Source organism: Equus quagga, chromosome 5 (assembly GCF_021613505.1).
Source record: "Equus quagga isolate Etosha38 chromosome 5, UCLA_HA_Equagga_1.0, whole genome shotgun sequence".
NCBI lineage: Eukaryota > Metazoa > Chordata > Mammalia > Perissodactyla > Equidae > Equus > Equus quagga.
The window spans coordinates 845,498-869,698 of record NC_060271.1 but is presented as its reverse complement, the minus strand read 5'-3'; the positions used below and the strand labels follow the sequence as shown (position 1 = coordinate 869,698).

The 24,201-nt window shown below is 46.4% G+C and overlaps 1 protein-coding gene across 13 annotated transcripts in view; it reads left to right on the top strand.

The window, feature by feature from the left end:
- The first annotated feature begins 1,784 nt into the window (after positions 1–1,784).
- The window catches only part of FGGY (FGGY carbohydrate kinase domain containing), a 378,028-nt gene continuing 355,611 nt past the window's right edge, over positions 1,785–24,201 (top strand). For 4 of the 13 annotated variants that reach the window (XM_046663107.1, XM_046663105.1, XM_046663103.1 and 1 more), the window contains exons 1-2: positions 22,396–22,562; positions 22,680–22,894. In XM_046663107.1, coding sequence (XP_046519063.1) covers positions 22,694–22,894 — 201 coding nt within the window. In that variant the 5' untranslated portion in view covers positions 22,396–22,562; positions 22,680–22,693. The other 9 variants (XM_046663099.1, XM_046663102.1, XM_046663098.1 and 6 more) reach the window with 9 other exon arrangements.

The window sequence follows — 24,201 nt, the reverse complement described above, 5'->3', positions numbered from 1 at the left end:
GCCTGTCTACCTGGCACAGGACCTTCATCTCAATTCATTTATGCAGTTAAGGCGGAGGGCAAAGCTCTTCCCGAGTCTTTTGTTTCTTAAAAATAATCAGCCTAAAATAATCCTCATGCCAAAGAGACACATTTTTGGGGTGGCAAATTTTGTTCCCCTGCACCTTGAACAAGTTATTTCTGCTCTCTGGGCTTGTTTCTGCATCTGCCACCTTGTGGAGTTCCTGCAGGATTTCCATGAGATAAGGCATATGAATTAGTGATGATTAGGTTTGGCCCCATGTAACAGGATACACAAAATAAAAGTGTCTTGCACAAGAGAGCAGTTTATTTCCTGCACATGGAAGTAGGTAGTGGGTGTTGGTCTGGTCCTGAATGGTGCTAGGAACCCAAGCCCTTTGCTGTGTGTGCCTTTCATTTCTGAGGTCCTCTCATGGTCCAAGATGGCTGCTGGAGCTCCAGCCACTGTGCTATTGTTGCCACGACTAATAATGATAGCATGAAAATAAGAGGAAACAAACAAAGAGTCCTGGAAACAGAGACATCCATAAAGAGCCGGCCGCAAATCCACATTAATTTAAGTCTAGCCAAGATGAGACTTGCTGCCATCGTTCACGAGGCAACCCGCGTGTTGCATTTATTCTATTCCTGGGGTGCCCTGAGGAGAATCTAGAAGGCAGGTCTTACATATTTTCAGCATATAACACTTTACAAAGAGTTTCCACATCTATGACCTCATCTGCTCTTCACAACACGCTGGAAAGGTAAGACGAACAGGTCTCAACATTATTATTCTTATTGTACCCTACGGTTCACACAGGTGCTAAGTCATCAGATCTCAGTATCTCCTGTCTTCCCAAAGAGTCCATGGGTAGATCTTTGGATATTTCTTGGAAATGAAAGGTGAAGCTTCTCCTGGGTGTAGAAGAGAGAAAAAGACCCCTAGCAGATGCAGCTAAGCATGTGGCCTCAGCCTCCTGGGCGGGCACCCTCACCTGGAAGACAAGGACAGGAGCATCTACTGACCTTTGGGGTTGTTACGAGGGTGGCACACAGCACGAGGCCAGTTAAGTGAAATCACTGCTATTATCTAGACTTACCTGTCACATTTGGTGTGTCCTTGGAAAGTCACTTCCTTTTACTGGGCCTCAGTTTCCCTTTCTAGGAAAACAGGGTTTGGACTCAGCAACTTGCTAAGCTGTCTTCCAAATCTCGAGTCCCATCAGCCTGGGAACAGGCCTTTTAATTGGAACAGCTCAAACTGGAGCTCAGGCTGGAATGCCCCCTCTGGTTACTACCAGCTGGGTGTCTGAGAACAAGCTGGAGAGGTTTCTAACTCTCTGCGTCCCTAAAACACGGATTAATGGTACCTAGTTTACTGAAAGGCAGGAATTGTGAGGATTAAATGAGGTAGGTGTGTCAGGACCCGCAGACTTTAACTTCTTCAAAGGCCGGGGCCCATCTGCTTTGTAGATTTCAAGACTGTGACACTTCAGCAGGCCGGCCACAGGACTGGATGAGTAAATTCATGCGAGTACAGGAACGAGACCCGGCACAAAGGGGGCGTTCCATCAGGCTCCTTCTCCTTCTTCCACCCTCGCCCACGACAGACATGCTGTTCCAGTCACGGACGCCCGGCCCTCACATCGCCCGCCGGGGGGCCGCACGGAGGCGGCGCCCAGGGCGGAAGCGGCCGCCGGGGCCTTTAAGGCGCGGCCAGGCCGGCCCCTCGCGGCGCTGTGGGCGGGGCCAGCGCGGCCACCTGCCGGCGCCGGGACGCAGCTCGGCCCCTCCCGGGAGCGCCTGGCCGCTGCAGGGCTGCTCGGCCTGCCCTGCGTCCCCGGGCCGCCGGCCCCGCCCCACGGCCGGTTCACGGGTTCGCTTCCTCTCTGGCCTTCGCTCCTCCCCCGTTTCGGACAGTTTCCCAGGCATTTTTGAGCCTTTCAATTCGAATCTGGCTACCTAAGGTATTTTAAGGCCGGTGCTGCTCCGAACTTTAAACGCTTCCAGCAGCCTGCGATCCTATTGGAGGTGGTAAACGCTGTTTGCTTAGTTTTCCTGGGTGGGAAAAGCCTAGGAGTATCTTCATTTTTATTCATTCCCCTTCCTTTTAAGGATCCACTAGATGCAAAGTGGTGAATTTCCTTAGTCATTGGCTATTTTCCACTATCTTTTAACTAATTTCGTCCGTAAGTTAAAGGGTTAGTCATTACCAAGAGACAGAAGAGCAGTCACCATTAGGTTAATTTTTAAAACAGGAGGTCAGGAGGGAGGAAGTGACTATACCTTAATTGCAGATCAGTAACAAAGAAGGCAAGTCTTCTCTTCCTTTGTGTCTGTTATTTAGATGGCAGAGTTTTGCTTTGTTTTGTTTGCTTTCCCCCCCCTTCCTATGATCCACCAAGTGTGTATCCTGATTTTTTCTTTTTATGTTAGCAGCTGGGCCTTCTGGGAATCTTCTGTTAATGAAGCCCTCGGCTTCCTCTTGACCCGATGGCCAGGGCCTGGCTCTGGGCGGGACCAGCTGAGGAGGACCTCTTGGTGGGAGGCCCGAGGCTCTGGACTCTGGGGAACAGACCAGGCTGGGTGAGAAGGGCCTGGAGACTGCCTTTGAGGGGGCGGGAGGAGGGGAGCCTCTGTGGCTGGATAGGAAGTCAAAACGTGTACTGGGAGAAGGGAGTAACCTACAGCGTGGAGATCTGTGACTTTCTGGATGGAATTAGAAGTTTCGTGGGAGGAGACTGGGCCTTCTTCCAGGCTGTGGTAGTTTTTGCTGTGGGCCTTGTCTTTCCCTGGAATCGGCTTTCCTTTCCCCAAACTTTCACTTAGTTCAAATCACAATTACCACTGGATTTGAAAACAATTTGAGGTCATGAATCTTGCCTTTAACGTCCCAGCCCGAATGGGAGCCCCTCCCCCCCCCCCCGCCCCGGGCACGTTAAGTAATAATTTTATCAGAATGTACTCCAGACTCTGGAGATGATTTAGCCTCTCACCTGCCCATTTTTGAATGAGGTGGCATGTGGAATCAGCCCAGGGGCTGTAGAGGGGGTCCTCTAAGCCAGCCTCTCTACCCCTTCGCCTGTGCACGGGTCCTGTGGCCTGTTCTGGGCCTGGCCCTGTGGTGGGCTCTGGGAAAGCAGAGAGGAGCAGGCCTTGGTCTCTGCTTTCGAGCTTTGCCCAGTCTGCCTCTAGCCAGGCAGATGAGAGAGATTATGTGATAGTGGGATCAGTGCGGTGGCAAGGTGTGCAGAGGCTTCTCAGGAGTCCAGAGAAGGGCAGGCACCCCATATGGGGTAGTGGGGAAGACTTCCCAGAGGAGATAAGACGGGAGCTGAGTGACAAGCCTCAGTGGAGTGCGCCGAGAAAGACGGAACAGAAGGGGATTATCTGACTTGGGAACAGCATGTGCAAAACTCTCTGCGCCTGGCGTATTGTTGATGTAGTATGGCTGGACAGGAAAGGGTGGGATGAGAAATCACCAGGAAGAAGGCTGGGGGGCGAAAGGGCCAGATCTGGGAGGTCAGGGAGCCACGTTCAGTTCAGGGGCTTTGAAGTGTATCTCGGAGCAGTCAGGAGCTATTGAAGTGACACTCGCAGGTTTGCAGTTTAGAAAGTTGGTTGTGGCTGCAGAGTGGAGAATAAATTGGGGTGGTGAAGACTGGAGAGAGACTCAGAGCACAGGTGAGAGATGAGTTAGGTAATGGTTATGGGGCTGGAGAGAGATTGGGAGAATAGAATGTTAGGAATTAGGGGCCGGCCCAGTGGCGCAGCGGTTAAGTTCGCACGTTCTGCTTGTTGGCAGCCCTGGGTTCGCCAGTTTGGATCCTGGGTGTGAACATGGCACTGCTTGTCAAAAGCCATACTGAGGTAGGCATCCCACATAAAAGTAGAGAAAGATGGGCATGGATGTTAGCTCAGGGCCAGTCTTCTTCAGCAAAAAGAAGAAGATTGACAGCAGTTAGCTCAGGGCTAATCTTCCTCAAAGCAAAAAAAACCCGGAATGTTAGGAATTCTTCACTGACTGAATGTAGGGGATGAAGAAAGAATGTAGTAATCTAGGTGCCAGCGGCGGGGGGTTGGCGGGGAAGAAGGCGTTCCCACTGGGGTATTTTTCAACAGCTTGACTGAGGTATAATTGACGCTTAGTAAACTGTGCATATTTAAAGTGTCTAATTCACGAAGTTTTGACATTTGTATATCCATGAACCCATCATCACAATCAAGATAAAGAACGTTTCTAATACCTGCAAAGATTTCCTGTGCCCCATTGTAATCCCTCCCTCCCTAGCTCCCTCCTTTCCCCAAGAAACCAGTGATCTGCTTTCTGTCCCTAGAGATTGTTTAAGGTTTCTTAGGATTTAATCTGTGGGGTCATACGATATGTATCTTTTGGGTGTGGTGGCTTTTACTTAGTGTAGTTGTTTTGAGGTTCATCTCTGTCGTGTGTGCATACATACAGTTCACTCCTCTTTTTGCTGACTAGTATCCCATTGTATGACTGTGTCATATTTTGTTTATCCATTTACCTGTTGTTGCATATTTGGACTATTTGCTGCTTTTTGGCTATTACAAACAAAGCTGCTATGACTATTCATATGCTGTACACGTCTTTGTACGAACATATGCTTTTATTTCTGTTGGTTAAATAGCTAGAAGTGAAATGGCCAGTTCACATGGTAGGTGGATGTTTTAACTTGTTAAGAAGCAGCCAAGCTTGGGGCCGGCCTGGTGGCGCAGTGGTTGGGTTCGCACGTTCTGCTTTGGTGGTCTGGGGTTCACCGGTTCAGATCCTGGGTGTGGACCTATGCGCCCCTTCTCCAGCCATGCTGTGGCAGGCGTCCCGTCTGCAAAGTGCAGCAGGATGGGCATGGATGTTGGCTCGGGGCTGGTCTTCCTCAGTGGAGAGTGGGGAATTGGTGGTGGATGTTGGCTTGGGGCTAATCTTCCTCAAAAGAAAAAAAAAAAAGAAACAGCCAACCTGTATTTCAGGGTGATTGTGCACTCAGCAGTGTGTGAAACTTCCAGCTGCTCCAACGCTTGGCATGGTCATTCTTTTCAGTTTTAGGCATTCGAATACTGTGGAGTCCCCTCTTGCTGGTTTAGTGTGCATTTCCATAATCACTAGTAATTTCAAGCTTCAAAGCACCTGCTTATTTGCCCATATATGTTCTTGAATGAAGTATTTATTAAATCTTTTGTCCATTTTTGAAAAATGGGCTGTTTGTCTTCTTACTGAGTTTTTGAGAGTTTTTAACTTGAATTACAAATTCTTTCTTACATCTGTGATTTGCAAATATTTCCTCCCATTTTGTTGCGTGTCTTTTCATTTTGTTAATAGTGTCTTTTGAAAAGCAGAGTTCTTAATTTTGAGGTTTAATTTATCAATTTGTAATTTTGGTGATGTCTGTTTTATCAATTTATTCTTTTATGGATCATGGTTTTGGTGTTGTATCTAAGAAATCATGTCTAGCTTGAGTTCTCAAATATTTTCTCCTCTTTTTTTTTAAGAAGCTTTATTGTTTTCAGTTTTACGTTAAGTCCACGATCCACTTTAAATTAAGTTAATCTGTAGCACCAGATATGGAACAAAGTTAATTGTTTTGCATATGGTATCAATTGTTCCAGCGCCATTTGCTGAGAAGCCTGTCCTTCATCTGTGCCTGTGCACCTCTGATCAAAGTCAATTTACCGTGTATGTATGTGGCCCATTTCTGGATGTTTTATTTCAATAGATCAGTAGAAGTTGATCTCTGTCTATTTTAATGCCGATACCACATAGTCTTGATGACTATAGCTTTGCAATAAGTATTGAAGTCAGGGAGTGTAAGTCCTTCACCATTCTTGTTTGGTTATTCTAGGCCTGTTACATTTCCATATTAATTTTACAGTCAATTTCAAAATAAGGGCCTGTGTAGATTTTGATTAGAATTTCATTGAATCTATACATTAATTTGGGGGCAAATTGGCATCTTAAATATTATATCTTCTGACTCATGGGCGCAGTGTATCCATTCATTTCTTTACGTCTTCCTTAATTTCTCTCAGCAAGGTTTTTTTTTGTTTTTTTTTTTTAAGATTTTATTTTTTTCCTGTTTCTCCCCAAAGCCCCCCGGTACATAGTTGTATATTCTTCGTTGTGGGTCCTTCTAGTTGTGGCATGTGGGACGCTGCCTCAGCGTGGTTTGATGAGCAGTGCCATGTCCGCGCCCAGGATTCGAACCAACGAAACACTGGGCCGCCTGCAGCGGAGCGCGCGAACTTAACTACTCGGCCACGGGGCCAGCCCCACTCTCAGCAGGGTTTTGTAGCTTTCAATAGATAGGTCTTGCGCATCTTTGTCAGATTATTTTCAGGTATTTCATGTTTTTGATGCTATTGTAAATTGTCTTTAAAATTTCAGCTTCCGATTGTTTGTTGCTACTTGTGTATTGGTCACGTATCCTGCAATCTTGCTACACTACTTATTACTTCTAATAGCTTTTTTGTAGATGCTGTTGGATTTTCTATGTAGGTGATCGTGTTATCTGTACATAAAGACGGTCTTACTTCTTCTTTTCAATATGGATGCCTTTTCTTTCCTTTTCTTGCTGTAGTGCGTTGGCTAAAACCTCCACTCAGTGCTGCATAGGAGTGGTGAGAGCAGATGTCTTGCCTTGTTCCTGGTCTTGGGAAGCAGCATCCACTTCCCCTCGTTGACTCTGCTGTATGATGCTGATTGTGCATTTTTGCGGAAGCCCTTTATCAGCTTAGGAGGCTCCATTCTCCTCCTGCTTTGCTGAGAGGTGTTGTTTTCTTTGTTTTGTTTTTGTTTTGAAGTGAAGACTGGATGTTGTATTTTCTCAGTAGCTTTTTTCAAAAGACTCTTAATATGATGAATTACATTCACTGATTTTTTTCCGAATGTTAAACTAACCTCGTATCCTGACATCAACCTGACTTAGTCAGCACCTCTTATCCTTTTTATATTTCGTTGGATTTTCTTTGCTAAAATTTTAAGCATCTATATTAATGATGGATATTGATATAGTTTTCTTTCCTTGTATTGTCTTTTAACTTCTGTTATCAAGATAATTCTGGCCTTATAAAATGAGTTGGGAGAGATTTCCTCCTCTTCAATTTTCTGGAAGAGTTTGTGGAGCGTTGATATTATTTCTTCCTTCAATGTTTGGTGGAATTCACTGGTGAAACCATCTGGGCTTGGAGTTTTTTTATACGGGAGACGGAGAAGTCGGTTGATTTAATAATGTAGGACTATTCAGATTATCTGTTTCTTCTGAGTGTGGTTTGGTAGTTTGTATATTTCAAGAAATTTTTACATATCATCTAAATGCCTCATGATATTCCCTTATTATTTTAATATCTACAGAATCGATTGTAATTTAATCTCCCTCGTTCCTAATATTGGTAATTTCTGTCTTTTCTATTTTCCTCATAATTCTGGCCAGAAATTTATTAATGTTATTGATCTTTTGAAAGAACCAGCTGTTGGTTTCATTTGTTTTCTTTTCCTTTTGTAACTTATTGATTTCTGCTCTGAAATTTATTTCCTTTCTTCTGCTAACTTTGGGCTCCTTTTACTCTTCTCTTTCTAATTTCCTCAGGTAGAAATTAAGATAATTTATTTGAGACTTCTTTTCTAATGGAGGCATTGGATACTATAAATTTCTAAGTATTGCTTCAGCTCCACCCCACAACTTTTGCTATGTTTTTATTTTCATACAGTTAAAGTACTTTCTAGTTTTTTAAAATATCCTTTTGATCCGTATGTTATGTAGAAGTATGTTATTCAGTTTCCAAATATTTGAGGACTTTGCACATACCCTTCTGTTATTCATTTATAATTTAGTTCCATTGTGTTACAGAATGTAGTTTATATGACTTGAATACTTTTTTAACTTTTTTTTTGAGGAAGATTAGCCCTGAGCTAACATCTGCCGCCAATCCTCCTCTTTTTGCTGAGGAAGACTGGCCCTGAGCTAACATCCGTGCCCATCTTCCTCTACTTTATATGTGGGACGCCTGCCACAGCATGGCTTGCTAAGCTGTGTGTAGGTTTGAGCCCAGGATCCGAACCTGTGAACCCTGGGCCACCGAAGCGGAGCGTGTGAACTTAACCACTACTCCCCCGGACCGACCCCAAATCATTTTAACTTTTTGAGACTTGTTTTATGGCCCAAAATGTAATCTGTCTTGGTAAATATTCCATGTGCACTTGAAAAGAATGTGTATTCTGCTCTTGTTCGGTAGAATGCTTTTTATGTCTCGGGTCAACTTTCTTGACTACTACTGTATACTACATCCTTGCTGATTCTCTGTCTGCTTAATCTATCAGTGATTGAGAGAGAGGTGTTGAAATCTCTCATGATAGTTGTGGATATATGCATTTGTCCTTGCAGTTATATCAGATTTTGCTTTATGTGTTCCGATGCTCTGTTATTAGGTGCATTAATATTTAAGATTGTTAGGTTGTCTTGGTCAATCATCCCCTTTATTATTTCATATTTCTTATAATATTTTTGCTCTGAAATCTACTTAGTGTAATAATGATATAGCCACTCCAGCTTTCTTTTGATTGCTGTTTTATGGTATATCTTTTTCCTACTTTTACTTTTTAACCTATTTATGTCCTTATATTCAAGGTGGGTTTCTTATAGACAGCATGGAGTTAGACTGGATAACAGAGAAAGACATGACAATCTCTGCCTTTTAATTGGGGTCTTAGACTATTTAATGCAGTTATTCATATAGTTTGTTTTAAATACAACATCTTGCTTTTTTTTCTTTTCTATTTGTTCTGTCTTGTCTTTGTTCTGTTTTCTCTCTTTTTCTGCCTTCTTTTGGATTAATTAGTTTATTTCTAATTTTATTTTTTTCCTATTAGCTTATTGGGAATAACTTTTTTTGGTGTTATTTTAATACCAAATACCAGGGTTAATAGTTTACGTCTCTAACTTATCAGAGTCAGCTTTCAAGTGGTATTATACCACTTCACGTATAATATGAGAACTGTCTAACAATATGTTTATAATTATTGCCACCTAGCCTTTGTGCTACTCTTGTTCTATGTCGTAGATTTTACTTCTACATATGTTTAAACCCTACAATATGTGGTTATTATTTTAGTTTTAAGCAGTCAGTTATCCTTTTAAGACATTCAGATAACTTTTTAACAGTCGTTGTATGTCCCCATGTGGGTCCCCTTGTGCTCTTCTGTTTGCTAGATCCAGATTTCCACGTGACGCCTTTCTCCCACCTGTGTCTTGTGGTGCAGTTCTGTTGGTGGAGAAGTTTTTCATCTTTTGTGTGTCTGAAAAAGTCTTTATTCCAGCTTCAGTTTTGAAAGATGTTTTCATAGGGTAAAAAATTCTGGATATAAGGTTTTTTCTTTCAATACTTCAAAGAGCTGGCTCTACTGTGTCATAGCTTGCATTATTTCTGATGAGAAATCTGTTGTCATTCTTGTGTTTTTTCTTCCATGCGTGGTCGCCCCTTCCCCCGCCGCTTTTAAGATTTTCTCTTTATCGTTGGTTTTGAACAATTTGAGTATGGTGTTTCTTGGTTTAGTCTTTTTTTTATTATTTCTTGTGCTTGAGGTTCATTGATATTCTTAAATCTGTGAGTTTATAGTTTTCATCAGATTTAGAAAATTTGTGGCCATTGTGTCTTCAGATCTTTCTCCTGATCCCTTCTTTGTCCTGTCCTTTGGGAATTCTCATTTCACATATATTAGGCCACTTGAAGTTTCCTCACAGCTCACTGATGCTCTGTTTATTTTTTAAAAATCTTTTCCTCTCTTTGTTATATCTTAGATAGCTTCTATTACTATGTCTTGAATATCACTAGTATTTTCTTCTGTATTGGCTAATCCCATGAAGTTAATTTTTCATCTCAGACATTCTAATTTTAACTTCTAGATTTTCAACTTAGTCTTTTTCCTAAGTGTTTTTTATATCTTCCATGTCTGAACTTTTAAGTTCAATCTTTCCCCTAGCTTTTTGAACATATGAAATACAGGTATGATAATCGTTTTAATATGTGTGTCTACTAATTCTATCAAATGTGTCAATTCAAGGTCAATGTCCACTGATTTTTCTCATTTTGGTTAGTATTTTCCTGCTTCTTTGCTTGTCTGGTATATATATATATATATATATATATATATATTTATTTTTTTTTTTTTTTTGCTGAGGAAGATTGTCCCTGAACTAAGATGTGTGCCAATCTTCCTCAGTGTTATATGTGGGTTGCCACCACAGCATGGCTGCTGACAAGTAGGTCCACACCTAGGAACTAAGCCCGGACCACTGCAGTGGAGCACGCCAAGTTTAACCGCTGGGCAATGGGGCCAGCCCCGTGCATGCCTGGTAATTTTTGATTGAATACCAGACATTGTATACTTTACCTTGTTTGGTGATGAATATTTTTGTATTTCTGTGAATACACTTGAGCTTTGTTCTGTGGCGCATGTAAGTTATTTGGAAACAATTTGATCCTTTGAGTCTTGCTTTAAGCTTCGTTAGGTGGGACTGGGGCTCAGTCTTCTTCACTGCTGAGGTAAAACCCTTCTGTGTACTCTACCAAGGCCCTGTGAGTTATAAGGTTTTCCACGGGGGCTGGTGTGAGTAGGCACTATTTATGGCCCTGTGTGCAGTCCACTCACTGTTCACTCTAATCCTTTGGGTGTTTCTGGCCCGTATCTTCCTCATGTGTGTACAGTGAGGGGTACGCTGTCCTGAACACTGAGAGCCCTCTCTGCAGTTCTCTGGAGCTCTCCGTCTCTGTAGCTCTCTCCTCTTTGCTCTGCCTCAAGAATTCTAGCCTCCTTGCTCTCCACAGGCTGGTAGCTCTGTCTCCTCGACTCAGGAAGACTGTGGGCCTGGCCTGGATTTTCCCTTCCTGTGCTGTGGTCCCAGGCATTACGTCTGAGAATTTCAGTATACCTCGTTTTCCCCCATCTCTCTGGGATCACTGTACTTACTGCCTGATGTCCAGTGTCTGAGAACATCTGTTTCCTATACTTTGTCCATTTTTTTAGTTGTTTTAGGCAGGAAAGTAAATGTGGTTTCTGTTACTCCATCTTGGTGGAAGTGGAGGTCTTCAACTGGAATTTTTGAAGAAAATTTAAAGAAGGGACTGTCTGGGGATGTGAAGAAGGGATTTTGGGGTACATAGGCACCAGTGATAATGGGGACCACTTTTACGGCTTGAGGCCTGGAAGGGCACAGTGAAAGTACCTCAGAAGGAAACATAAGACACCTCAGATTAGGATAATTTTCAGTAAAGGAACTATTTAGAAAGATGAGGGCAGCCTGAATCCCTGGGGCTGATAACAGTAGGATTGTTATATCCCTATACTTACAGGGGCAGGGGGAGGAATGGCTACCAGAACCCAAAGGAGAAATCGTGGAGGAGAAGGCTGCTGTGAGAGAATCCGTTACCTCAGTTCAGCGCGTCTCCAAAGGAAGGCGGCCCTGACCTTCTCTCCTTCCTCCTCTGAGGTTTCTGCTAATGCTTTCCCTTGGCCAAACCTGACTAGAAGACAGGGGGCTAGAGAGCCGTGGAGATCCAGACTAGTCCCCGGGACACAGGGTAGGCTGAGAAGGATTGCATGTGTAGTGGCGGAGGGCGGCAAGCTGAGAAGAGTCTGCACGAGGAGTCAGCGACAGCTCTGGATTCCTGCCGCAGGAGCAGGGTAGCTGGTGGTGCCGCTCGCTGGGGTAGAGAGGAGAGACCAAATAGATGTTTGGGGAGAAGGAGATGTGACATGTGAGGACGAAATGATGAGATTTCCTTCTCAAACTAGGCATTCTTTTCCCTGGAGGCTCCTATAGCCCCCGCCTCTTCATCGTCTTAAATTCTTTAGGAATTCCTTATCAACATGGGTGACAAAATGAAACAGAGTTCATACGGCGGGTCCTTATACAATGATGTGTGTGTGGGGTGGGCTTAGGAAGAGTAGGGAAATGAAGTAGAAATCATTCAGGCTAAATCTATCGCCAGTCCCTTGCCCATCTGGATTTGGGGCTCAGCTACACTGAAATCTGTTGTAGACCAGGCCAAGAGCCAAGTAGCTTGAATTCTGCTAAACTGGTCATGGGTTGGAGAGATTAAGAGTGGACTCAGTTACTGATTGGCTATGGCAGATGAAAGTTGAGAAGAAGACAAACTCTATAAAATCAACAGTGACTTAAACAGACCAAACACAGTGTAGTTTACCGTTATAAGGCCAACTTTAATGTGAGAATGAGGCTATTGTTAGGGTGTTTAAAAATTATCATGTAACATAGTGGAAAGAGCATAGGATTAAGTTCCTCTCTGTTTTGTACTGGTTCTGTGACATTGGGCAAGTGACCCAGCTGCACAGAACCCTAGTTCCCCCAACTCTAAGTTGTGGACCCCTCCGAAGTTGTTGGGAAGATTGGCAAGGCCATCCAGCATGTCACTAGTAACCATGCCTAGCACAGAGTAGATGCTCATGAGAAAGCTAGTCACCCAAGATGAGGATTGGCTCAAAATATAAGTAAGTTTAAGAAGCATTTGGATTCGTGTGAAGATGCATATTCATAAAACACAGGTAACATTGATTTCTAGGGATCTATTAAGGGAAATAGGGTATTTGGAGAGGACCACCGCAAAGCCCCCCTCAAAGACAGTTATTGAAGATGCGCCAGCTCCCTTTCCCTTTTCTCCTGAATGAATTCTTCTCATGTTTGTATCAGAGACTGGATATCAGTTTGGATGGGCCACTGATTTGTCCCAGCATCCATGACCTCCAGAGGCCTCCAGGAAGATAGAGAAGACTTACCATGCAGAGAAGACCTACTCTGTGCTTCCCATGTGCTCTGTGCCCACCCTACCTCGTCTCCACACAGCGCCGTGTGGAGACATGGGTGTCTGAAGAGCATTCTCACTAAATGTATCAAGTGCCCCTTATTCCATCTTCCTCTCTTTTTGTTTTAGAAAGATCTGTGGCATGGAGGAACGGTTATAGGAACTGAAAATATATAGCATGGAGGAAAGAAGGCTCAGTAGGAGGTTGTGAGAGTCATCTTAAAACATTTGAAGGGATGGCTCACCTAAAAGGGATTAGGTGGTTTGGATGATCCCCTGGGATAAAAAGAAGGACTAGAGAGTGGAAGCCACACAAAGCAGAGGTCAACTCAGTACAGGGAGATCTTTCTTCTTATTACAGCAATAGCTGCCCACTGAAAATTCAAACAGCGCAGAGAGGGGAAGTTAAAACATTGCCCTTCAAGTTTCCATGCATTTCTTTTCCCTGGGTGTCACTGTTGTAAGCAGGTTTTTGCCTGTTCAGCCTGAAATCTTGTGTTAGGTCTTTATACAATACAGCGTTCTTAAACTCGAGCGTCTATCAGGATTGCCACGATGGCTTTCTACAGCACAGACTGCGAGCTGCCCTCCCAGTGTTTCTGAATCAGAAGATCTGTTTCTAATACATCCCTGGGTGATGTCGATGCTGTTCTCTGGGGACCATGGTTTGAGAACCACTGAAGTTCTATCCTCTTTTAAAAATAATACTAATGGGGTCACTATAGTTTCTAAGAACTTGCTCTTTTACTGAATAATATATAGTTAACATTTTTCTTTGGCTCCTTCTCATTGTTTTTAATAGCTGCTTATGTATCAGTTTTAGCAAGCCCCTATTAATAAGCATTTAACTTGTTTCCAGGGTTTTTGTGAGTGTACGCTTGCCTTTCAAAACAATGTTGTAGTGGACATTTTTGTATATATCTTTCAGGTGAGCAAATCCATACATTCTTAGAAGAGAAATTCTTAGAAGTTAAACTGTTGGGTAAAAAAGGGTAGATTTTGAAAATGAACAGATATTGCCAAATTGTTCTGAAGAAGGTTGAACCAATAACTCTCTCAGGAAAAGTATCTGAAACTGCCTGTTTCCTCACATTCTTGCCCAAAATGGGTATTATCAAAATTTTCTATTTTTGCCAGTTTGTTAAAATTATATCTCAGTATTGTCTTGATTTGTACTTCTTCCATTATTGGTGAGGCTAAAGGTTCACGTGTATTCCCTTATTTCTTTCTCTGTGTGCTGCATTTGTATTCTTTGCCTCACAAGAAGAGGGGACAGTATGAACAAAGGCGCCAAACCTTCACCTGAGGGGCTGCTGGCAGTGTTGTAGGGCTGGAGTGTCAGGCTGAGACCTGGGAGCGAGGGAAGGTTGGAGGCAGGCAGGGGCTGGAGCTTTGAGGTCCCTGAGGGCCAGAGAAAGAGCTGGGCTTCATCTCAGGCAGAAGCTGCGTTGGTGGTGGTTAAGCTTGAACTGTGGCTCCGGGTAGTTTTGACGGAGCATGTCTGTGGAATGGCAGACTGTCCAGGTCCCTGAGTCTAACGTTTAATCTTCAAATCACTCATTCTTTAGGCCTGTCACCTTAGGCCTTCAAGCCACTTGGCCATGCTTCACAAACAGGTGAACACAGGAGCAGGCCGCACACCCCAGCCAGCCTCTGCTGAGCATCCTCTCTGAGGACCGAGTTCTGCAAGGCTGTGTGAGGGATGGCCTTTGTTGCTCTGCCGGACACTGCCCTGAGCCCTTCCTGGACCTGCCGCTGCCATCTGACAGTGGTCGTTAGCATGGGGGGCTCTTCTGTTGTTTTCATTTGAGTGACTTTCTGGGAAAAGCTGTGCATTTTGCCCATTATGCTAATGATAACAGCACTGCTTTGACGGCCTGGTGAGTTCTGTGGAAATCGTTTCATAGTTAATTATGTCAGCAAATCAACAGAAAGGGACCCAGGGAGCGAAAACATACATCTTCACATTATTCAGAACTCAAAGAGAGGTCAAAAGTTCCTGTTCAAAGAGAGGAGTCCATGTAATAATATATCACAAAGTTTGCGTATAGTTTGCCTTGTTGGGCTTAGCTTTGTAATGGCATATTGGGGTTAAAATATAGTCACTTTGCGTTTGGAATCAGGACAGCAGCCCTCACTCTCTTGGTGCCTGTTGTGCCATTTCTCTGCTTCCAGGGCCCTTGCCTGAGGGTGAGAGACCATCGGTTGCAAACTTGGGCTTTTGGTGACCCGGGGTGTAACCTGCGTGTGTGATAGGCTGACTCGGTGGAGATCCCCTTGCCTGGATGTGCTCCCTCTCCATCTTCCTCCTCCTCTCCATCCACATGCCTGGGGAGTGAGGCCTGCGACGGGGAGGGAGCTTGTCCTCGGGGAGGAGTGTGGTGCTGCACACAGAGGGGAGGCTGCTGGTGCTTCTAGAACTCTCCAGGGATGGAGTTCTTGGAGGCTTTTTATTTTGCAAGGTCTGACTATTTTATGCTGTAATGGTCTTCCCTTCCTGCACACGCCATTGCTCCTTACAGCACCCTGTGCTTCTCTGTGGACACCAGGAGGCAGCGGGGGAAGCAACCCAGTGAACCCTAGTGCACGCGGTGATGTAAGGCCGTCTGCATTACTCAGAGCATGTGCCCAGCATGAGGGCACCTTGGCTAGCATTGAAAGCCAGGTCATTCAGGGATGGTAGCAAGAGTCTTGCTCTGGCTTAGAACACCTGCATTGGAATATGGGCTCCTTTCTTGATGGGCTTTGTGCCATCAACTGGGTATTGATCCTCTTGGGATTTCAGTGTCCTCACCTGTAAATGGGAGGAACAGCACATACCTAGATGGGTGTTATAAAGAGAACTGTCCCTTTCTCTGCAAAGAGAATAGCTTGGAAGGGCATTATAACAAGTCAGGAGTTCAGAGGGTTGAAGAGAAGAGAGTCGGGGAAGTTTCACAGATCCACCGTTTACTTTGCTCTCAGGCACCGTTGATTGCTGTTTGGGGATATCGTGTGATCAGTCAGATTTTCCATCGTGAGTTCCCTAGGACCTGTCCTGTGCATTTGGCCTCAACGTGGTTAGATTTCTGTGTTTTCTGTGTGTCAGCTGTTGTGCTGTCGTCTGTGTGGCTCTGGCAGGGTAGTGGTTCCCGGCCACCGTGCGGGACTGGCTCCCTTTTGGCCCTTTTGGCTGCCGCGTTGAGGCAGGCAGGGGGATACGGTGAGACCTGACCTTTCTGCCTTTTCGAATCCAACTTTGAAATGAACAGGACAGCCAACTTTCCTGCTGATTTAATATCGTACCCCTTCTCTAATCACCTCATGTTTGTCTTTAAAAATGGGCTCCGTCCAAAGCATGAAGATCCTCGACGTCATGAAAGATGCTGGGTTTCTGGTCTAGTGGTTGGAATGGTGATGAAAGCGGTAAACTGGTACTTCTTTGACCGTCGAATGCCTCTGCATTCTGTGGAGAAAGGTGGAGTTGGAATAGCGTGCTCAGCCCTGGGAGTTTGGCTAGGATTCTGGTGGCAACGTGAAGCCACTTTACTGCCATATGCACTTTTACTCGGTACTTAGGTTTAGCTTGAAGTACGTAAACTAGGAAAGCTTGAGGCATCACCCACCATTTGACTTTCAAAAATCAAATTCTTACATTAAATTGTCAACTCTTTAAAATCAGAGATCATATATTTTTCAGCTTCCTATTGCTAGTGTTCTAGCACAGAGAAAGCACTGAATATTTGCTTTGTTTGCTGGCATTTGAGTGGTATGGTGAGAACATCTAGGGAGAGATGATGCCATTTAAGATTGTGGGTGTCCAGAGGTGGTCTGGTGTTGGAAGGGAGGTTGGCACATGGTGGTAGTCCTAATGATTGCTGCTGCTTCCTGAGCATGTCTCGTCCATCAGGCACCATGCTGGGCTCTTCAGTTATATATTCTCAGTTAATCTTCCAAAGAACCCTAGGAGATGGAGCCAGAGGAGACAGCTTTTCACTTTAGGAGGAAAAGTACCTGTCCGCAAGCTGTACTTTTTCTCCCAGGTGTCTTGCGAGTAAAGCCAATAGGGAACCAATTATTATTGCCGAATTAGCCCTTTCCTTCCCATCCTGGACTTTCTCACCATCTTAGAGCATGTGAGATTTATCTAAAGTGGTGTTTAATTCTTTCTCTTAAGACTGATGTGACCAAGCATACTTGTTATCTTTTTCTTCCCAAACCTACCAACCCCCTGATTGCAATATAGCTAAATAAATAAATAGTGTGGGATTCATGTACATGAGCTCCCAGCGAAGTTCAGAGATCAAAGCTGAAAGAGGATGTTGAGTTCTTTCCCAGACCCCTGGGACATGGTTCTGTGGACACTGTGCCCACATCGATCCTGGCGTGGTAGCTCTTTAAGAAAGAGGACTGAAGGTGAGTGCCTCACTTTAGAGGGCCGTGGTCTTAGGAAGCGGTAATACTGCTGTTAGGTCATTTAAGGGAAAAGAAGGGGCAAAAAAATAGGAGAACACCCCTAAATGATGGGTTTTCAGCCCAGGATTCCTTGCGTTGAGCCCTTCTTAGCATTGCTGAGACGGTTGTGCAGAGCACCCTCCCATCCGCGGTCCTTTCCCCTTCTTTCACGCTGCACTTGAGCAGAAGAGTCAGCTGTGAAGTCTGTGGTTTCCTGTGGCACATTTCTAATAATATTTATCCAGGCTATTCTTTAATGAACCGTATGAATCTTTATCATAAGAGCTGTCTTTTGATAGTGAATAGGGGCTAAAGATCAGTCCAGTCCGTGCTGGGCCTTGGGAGGAGGCTCCGCCCTTGGAAGCATCCGTGGACTGAGGATTCCATCTGGCTCAGGACTGTGTGCAGCCTGCTCGAATTTCTCTCCTATCTTCTACTTTTTGTGGCCTCCACAGTCCACGTCCTAATTTCTCTCTGCCTGACCTCCCTCGCTGTACGCCATCCGTTGTTCTTTTTAGGGTGTTCATCTTTGCCTAAAAAAGAATGAATGGACCCAGAGTTCTGACTCGCACCGTTCATCAGTCAGGCTGTGGAGCCACACCGATGGAAGCTCCTCTGGTTCTGTGCTCTGTGACCTTCAACAGCTTTCTGGCTGGGAACCTCAGTCTCCTGTACTGGAAAATGAGCTCGTACTGCTTATCTCACAGGGCTGTTGCGAGGATTAAATGAGATCGCAGAACCAGGTGGGTGATCTGCAGAGCAGAGCTTAGTAAGTGCTAGTTGTTGTATTTGTGGTTAGTCTTGTTACTGAAGAAGTTATCGAAGGGTTTGTTTTTCAATTTTAGGTTGGTGTTGTGGAAAGAGTCCTGAACTTGCCATAAGAGGCTGGGGTTCGAAGCCGGGGGCTGCTGCTTACTGTTTATGTGACTTGGGGCAAATTTCCGCAGCCCACGGAGGTGTAAGATGGGGAGAGGCTTCCCCACTTGGTTGGATTTCAGTTGGAAGAGATTAATACATGTGTGAAAGTGCCAGACACACAGGGATCCGAATCCTTTCTTATTTTTAAATAAATTAAAAAAGGGAATAATGGTTTCCATTTTGCTGTTTCTTCGTTTTTTGAGGCCAAGAGGAGCTGGTTGGATGTACTTGGAGTCCAGGACTGAGCAGAGAGTGCTCGTGACCCAGCAACAAAGGGCACAGAGGGAAGAGCAGGGATCTGGGCCGCAAGAAACCCTGGGGCAGAGCTTTTGGGACTCCCAGGCTGAGTTCCAGGGAAGCCACCCAAGGGCTTTCACTTCTCTGCTTGCCTGCTTCCAGGCTCCAGGTTTGGAAACAATCACAAAGAGGTCATTTAAAACTATAATCATGGGAAACGTGGTGAACCTGAAATATTTAATTAGGATCTATTTCTTAGAAAAACGGGAACTAGGAGGTGTATGCGAACGATGCTGGGAGGGTACGATGCCCTCGTTCCCATGGGATTGACTCTCTTCCTGACCGATGCCTCCATGATATGGTCTAGAACGGGTGGTTTGCTGGAGAGAGGCCGCCTGGCGTTGGGGAAGGGTGTGTCTCTGGAGGTCGACTACCTGGGTTCTGAGCTAGCCCATGGTAGACAAAGTAGGCAGGGGCACCTTGCAGAGCCCTTGGCAAATAGACTTAGTAAATGGAGGCATATCAGGCAGTATGGCATCCTGAGAACAGTTAGGGGCTTGGGAGCCAGACGGAATGGGATTGCTCTGAAGTCCGTTACTTACTGGTTACCTGACAGACTGGAGCACGTTCCTTTACCTGTCTAGGACTCATTTTCCTCATCAGTAATGGGGGTGATAATAGTACAGTCATGCGTCACTTAAAAATGGGGATACATTCTGAGAAATGCCTCGTTAGGCGGTTTTGCCGCTGTGTGAACATCATGGGGTGCGCTTGCACAGGCCTAGATGGTGTAGCCTACTGCACACCTAGGCTCTGTGGTACTAATCTCATGGGACCACCGTCGCGTGTGGTGTGTTGTCGACTGAAGTGTCGTTGTCATTATACGACACGTGACTGTGATCATCTTCGAGGGCTGCTGTCAGGACTAAAAGTGGTCCTGTGAGCATCAGATACACAGGCAGCGTGGCACCTTTTACTGATTCCCCCACATAGGTTATAAAGGTTTCCTCGGAGCCGCGGAGGCTTGTCGAGCTGCTGCTGTGTGCCAGGCACAGGGCTGGCCGGGGTGCGGCTGTGGTCTGGGCGGCGTGGAGTTAACCACCTGATGCCGGAGCTCCACGCCCCACACCCTGTGGGGCTCTCCTGACGGGGGGGCTCTTCTCTGCTTAGGGAAGAGATGGCTCCAGAAACCAGAAGTGGGGGAGCCCTGCATCAGCGGCAGGGGGAGGCCTGCCTCTGCGTTTTACTGGAAGGAACCCCGGATGTCTGGGTGGTGGGTGGTAAGATGACATACTCCCTGCAGTGGAAGACACAGAGTCAAAAGTGAGGAACCCAGGGCTGAGGAGCTGGGCCAGCCCCCGGGGCACTTCTGTTGTCCTTGGGGCTGGCAGGAGTGGAGAGAAACCTGGCCAATGGCCACCCAGGTTTGTGTAAGCCAGAATGTTTGTGTAGATTATTCGTTTCCTTTTTACTTCCTTGTTTCTCCCTGAAGTGTTTAGAATAGTCTTGGAATGTTCCAGCCAAGGGCAGAGAGTTGTTAAGATCAGTGTTAAGCAGCAGCCCCCCAGGGGCCCTTCCCAGTGGAGACAGTGGGGAGCTCAGAGAGGGAATCCCAAGAAGGCAAGGTGTGTGTGGCCAGTAGCAGGAGGCAGGGCAGCTGGCTTGGCCAGCCTTCCCCCTGTTTGCAGATGAGGAAATCCGGGAAGCTCTGAGCCAGTGCACTGTGCTGCTGTCCTTCGCTGTGTTCTCAGCTCTTAGCAGGTGCAGGGTGCCTGGCACAGCCCTTATTTTTTCAAATCTCAGATGCTGTAGATTGCAAGATGCATCGTTACCTCATATACCACTAAGAAAGAAAGAAGATGCTGTCAATTAATTTTAAGATGCCACTGACTGTAAGATCCATTCTGATTTTGGAGAAGCTAAGTGTGAAAAAAAAATGAGTGTCTTAGAATTAATAAAATGTGGTTATAAGCATCCAATAAATATTTGTTAATTGGATGAATGAAGAAAACAGATCAGAATCCAGACAAAAACACTCGTGCTTATCAGTACAAACTTAGGAATTCGAACTGTTAAAGCGTAGACCTGTCCATCCTTGTTTTCTGTTGATTCACTGATTTAGTTGTTCATTCAGAAAACATTTATTGAGAAGAGATTATGTAGCAGACACTGTGCTAGGAGCTGGGGATGCAGAAATCAGTAATTTCCTTTGTTCAGGTTCAGGGCGGTGGGGGAGACAGACATAGAAACAAATAAAATCACAATTCAGGGTGGTAAGTATTAAAAGAAAGTAGGGACACGGTACTCTGGGGGCACCAAGGGACAGAGAAAGGCAAGGAAGTCTTCCCTGAAAAGGGCATGGTTGAGCTGGATCTTAAAATGTCAGTCCGTGGCCCCAGCAGATAAACGAGGAAGGCGTGGAAGGGAAGAGCAAGGACGAGGGGTGGGCCAGCCCCACAGCAGTGTGGTGCCCTTGAGAACCTGTGAGGGGGTCAGATGTCTGGAGCTTGATGTACGAACGGGCAGAGCTGCATTAGACATGACCAGACAGCCATGGGAAGCTCAAGGAGGCCCAGGGATGCCATGCTGTGGGCCTCGGCAGTGAGACAGCCCTGCCCAAGGGTTGTCAGCCGTGCTGAGTCCTGAGGAAGGGCCCAGCAGAGGGACTGCTGGACAGGATGGGGCGGGCAAGGCTGATCTTGGCTTCAAGCAGGGCAGCTCTGCTTTCATCTGCTTTATTTAAATTTTCTTTGAGTAGTGGCTTGAAGAAAGGCCTTGTTGTTGAATGAAGGAATGCCTAGTTTGAAAACTGGTGCAACTGGTCCCATGGAGCCCCCTCCCGAAGGGTTGTGAGCGAGGGAGAGAAGACCCTTGGGCTGGAGCCTGAGAGCTGTTCTCTAGAGCTCAGAGGAAGGTAGCAAATGTTCTTATGACGGCTTCCCCACTTTCTCTCACCTGCCAGGGAGCCAGCCAGCCAAAGCCACGCACAGCTGGGAAGTCATTGTGATTAAGTGAGAAGCAATCACTTTGAATGTAGCTGTTTTTGACTGGGATAAATATCCAGGAAGCAGCCACTGAGTATCTGCCGGCCGACTTCGCTTTAGAGTCCCCAAGAGTGGCTTTGGGGGGGGCCGCAGCACCTCTGACCTGGAAGGGCCCAGATGGCTGCTGCGGTTGAAACGGGCTCTGGGCGCCGGACCACCCGAGCTCGCCCGGGAAGTTGTATGAGTTCACCAGCCCCGTTGTCTGGGGCGCCTTCTGATTCTTCGAAAGGCCCATCTGGAAAATGAAAGCCTCTGTGAGACTCTGCATCGTGCGGGCTGAGCTGACCAGAGGGACTCAGAGCAACGGTGAAGGCCCAGAAATCCTGAGTGTTCTCTGCTCGCATTTCCTTGTAACTCACGGGCGTCTGTGGGGAGGCAGACGGTCTGACACATTCCTAGTCCTGCCTCCCTCAAGGCTGCTTCCCACTTTGCAGTCGCTTCACACATGACACGATGCTACTGCAGAATATCTGCCTCTCCTCCCGACCTGCCCTGGGGGCTGGTAAGGAAGGAAACGGTGTGAGACCGGTGGGGGCCTCTTGGGCCAGCCTGCTCCTGAGCCATGTCCAGTGAATCCCTTAGCTTCTCAGAGACCCGTTTCTCCATCAGTGCACGTGCATCTTTATACTAAGGTCATAGGCGTGTGGACCTAGCTTTAAAGAAAATGTTATGTGTCTCTTGGAGCCTCACCTCAATCACGTGTGAAACAGAGATTTCAGTGTTCTCACCTGCTAGAGTCGTAGTGAGGGGCGGAGGGGATGGATGGCTTTTTGCAGCGCCTGGCTCAGTGGATCACTTGCTGAACCAATGATGGGGACGATAGGTTCCTTCTCAGCACCATGGCTGCGTCCTTGTTCTGATGAAATTCACTTCATATCTCTTCCCTCCGGGCCCTCAGTTCTCTGACAGCTGTTTATTTACTCTTTCAGCAGTTTTTCCCTGGTATCACAACTTTGCTCAGATAATTTTGCAGTTCGTAAATGATTAACATCTGACTCCTGAACTCCACGTCTGAGGCCATGCCTGTCCTGCTCTCCTATGTGGCTCCGCGCCCGTCAGCTCACTGTGAGCCTGGGTGCTTTTGGTGGTTGAGCAGGTAACCGCGGCTGCCGTTAGTTGACTGCACCCCCTGTATTCCCACTGTCAAGATGTCTTGTGCCTGACCTTGCAGTCTCATGGGACTTCGTGTTGTTTTTGCCCTTGGTCACCGCAGGTGAAGGGACCACGATGTCCGGTGGAGATCAGGAACCAGGAAGATACTATGTGGGTGTGGACGTTGGGACGGGCAGCGTCCGTGCAGCTCTTGTGGACCAGAGGGGCGTCCTTTTGGCTTTCGCAGACCAGCCAATTAACAAGTGGGAGCCTCAGTTCAGTCACCACGAGCAGTCGTCTGAGGACATCTGGGCCGCGTGCTGTGTTGTCACAAAGGTATGGGCAGAAGTGTGGCATTTTCTCCTGGCACATACTCCCCTCTGCCCACCTGCTGAGTGTGCCTGTGTCTACCTGGCACCAGGGACAGCGGTGGGGTGGCTTTAGACACAGGCCTTGTCCTTGCAGAGCTCACGGTCTGGTGGCAGGGACCCGTAAACCACTGCAGTGTGACACGATGGGTGTTGGGAGTGAGGTGCCTGCAGCTGGGGCCGAGGATGGGCTCGCTCGAGGGGCTCAGGGCGGACACATGTGACCGAGTGTGGAGGAAGTCACTGATGGCCGTGGCTCACACCTGCTGTGCCTACACCACGTGCCCAAGGCTGTGTAACATGTCGACACATCTTGTGCAGTTGAGTCCTCACAACGATCCTGTGAAGGTAGTACCGTGAACACCCCTACTTTGTTGAGGAGAACACACAGGCACGGGACAGCTGGGTGACTCAGGCAACTTCCATACCACGTGTGAGTGGCAGAGGCAGGGCTAGAACCTGAGCAGTCTGACTCCAGCACTGCACCCTTAGTCACTGGACTGTCCTGCCTCCCAAGTGGACAAGTGAGATGAACCTCATTTGGGGCAGAGGGAAGAGCATATGCAAAGACACAGTGGCGTGAGAACATGATGTGTTTTGAGAAAGCAAGGAAGTTGGGTAAGGCTAGAGTGTCTCTGAGTTCTGCCAGGCAGATGTTTGTCTTGAGGGGCCTTAGACTGGAGTCACCATGCTGGCTTGGGGAGGGAAGGGATGCCAGGCCAGACTGTCTGTTTTCAGTCTCACTTGGCAGTCTGGTTTTATATCCTGGTGATCAGGGACAGACGGCAGAGGTGCTTTTGTCTCTTTGTGCAGAGGGAAAGATCAAGCCCTGGGTTCTCTCTTCGCCCTGTTCTTAGTTTCGTTCTGAAATATTCATGAAGGGCTTGGTAATTTGCAGATGGACAGTTCACTGTTCTGTCCGTATCGATCCGTCTGTTTAAACTTTAATGAGCCCTGGGCTCTGCTAGTGCCCCTGAGAAGCAGGCCGAGAGAGGAGGGGCGGGCAGCTCCGGAGCAGTGTAGAGGAATAAAAGAGGGGCATGTGTTCTCTTCTGCCTGTTTAATTTTCCTCTCCTCCCCTCTCCAGCCCCCGCCTTGGTGAGACTCTTATACTCTTTGCCCTTGGGTGTCCTTTGTTCTTCTAACATGTAGCCTTTCTTGCCATTAAGGAAATTGTCAAGAAGAAAATATAATCTCCTGATGAAAAGCTACTTTAAAACAGATCTGCTCTAAGTACAGCTTGGTTCAATGGCGGGTTTTTAATCATCTCCCAGT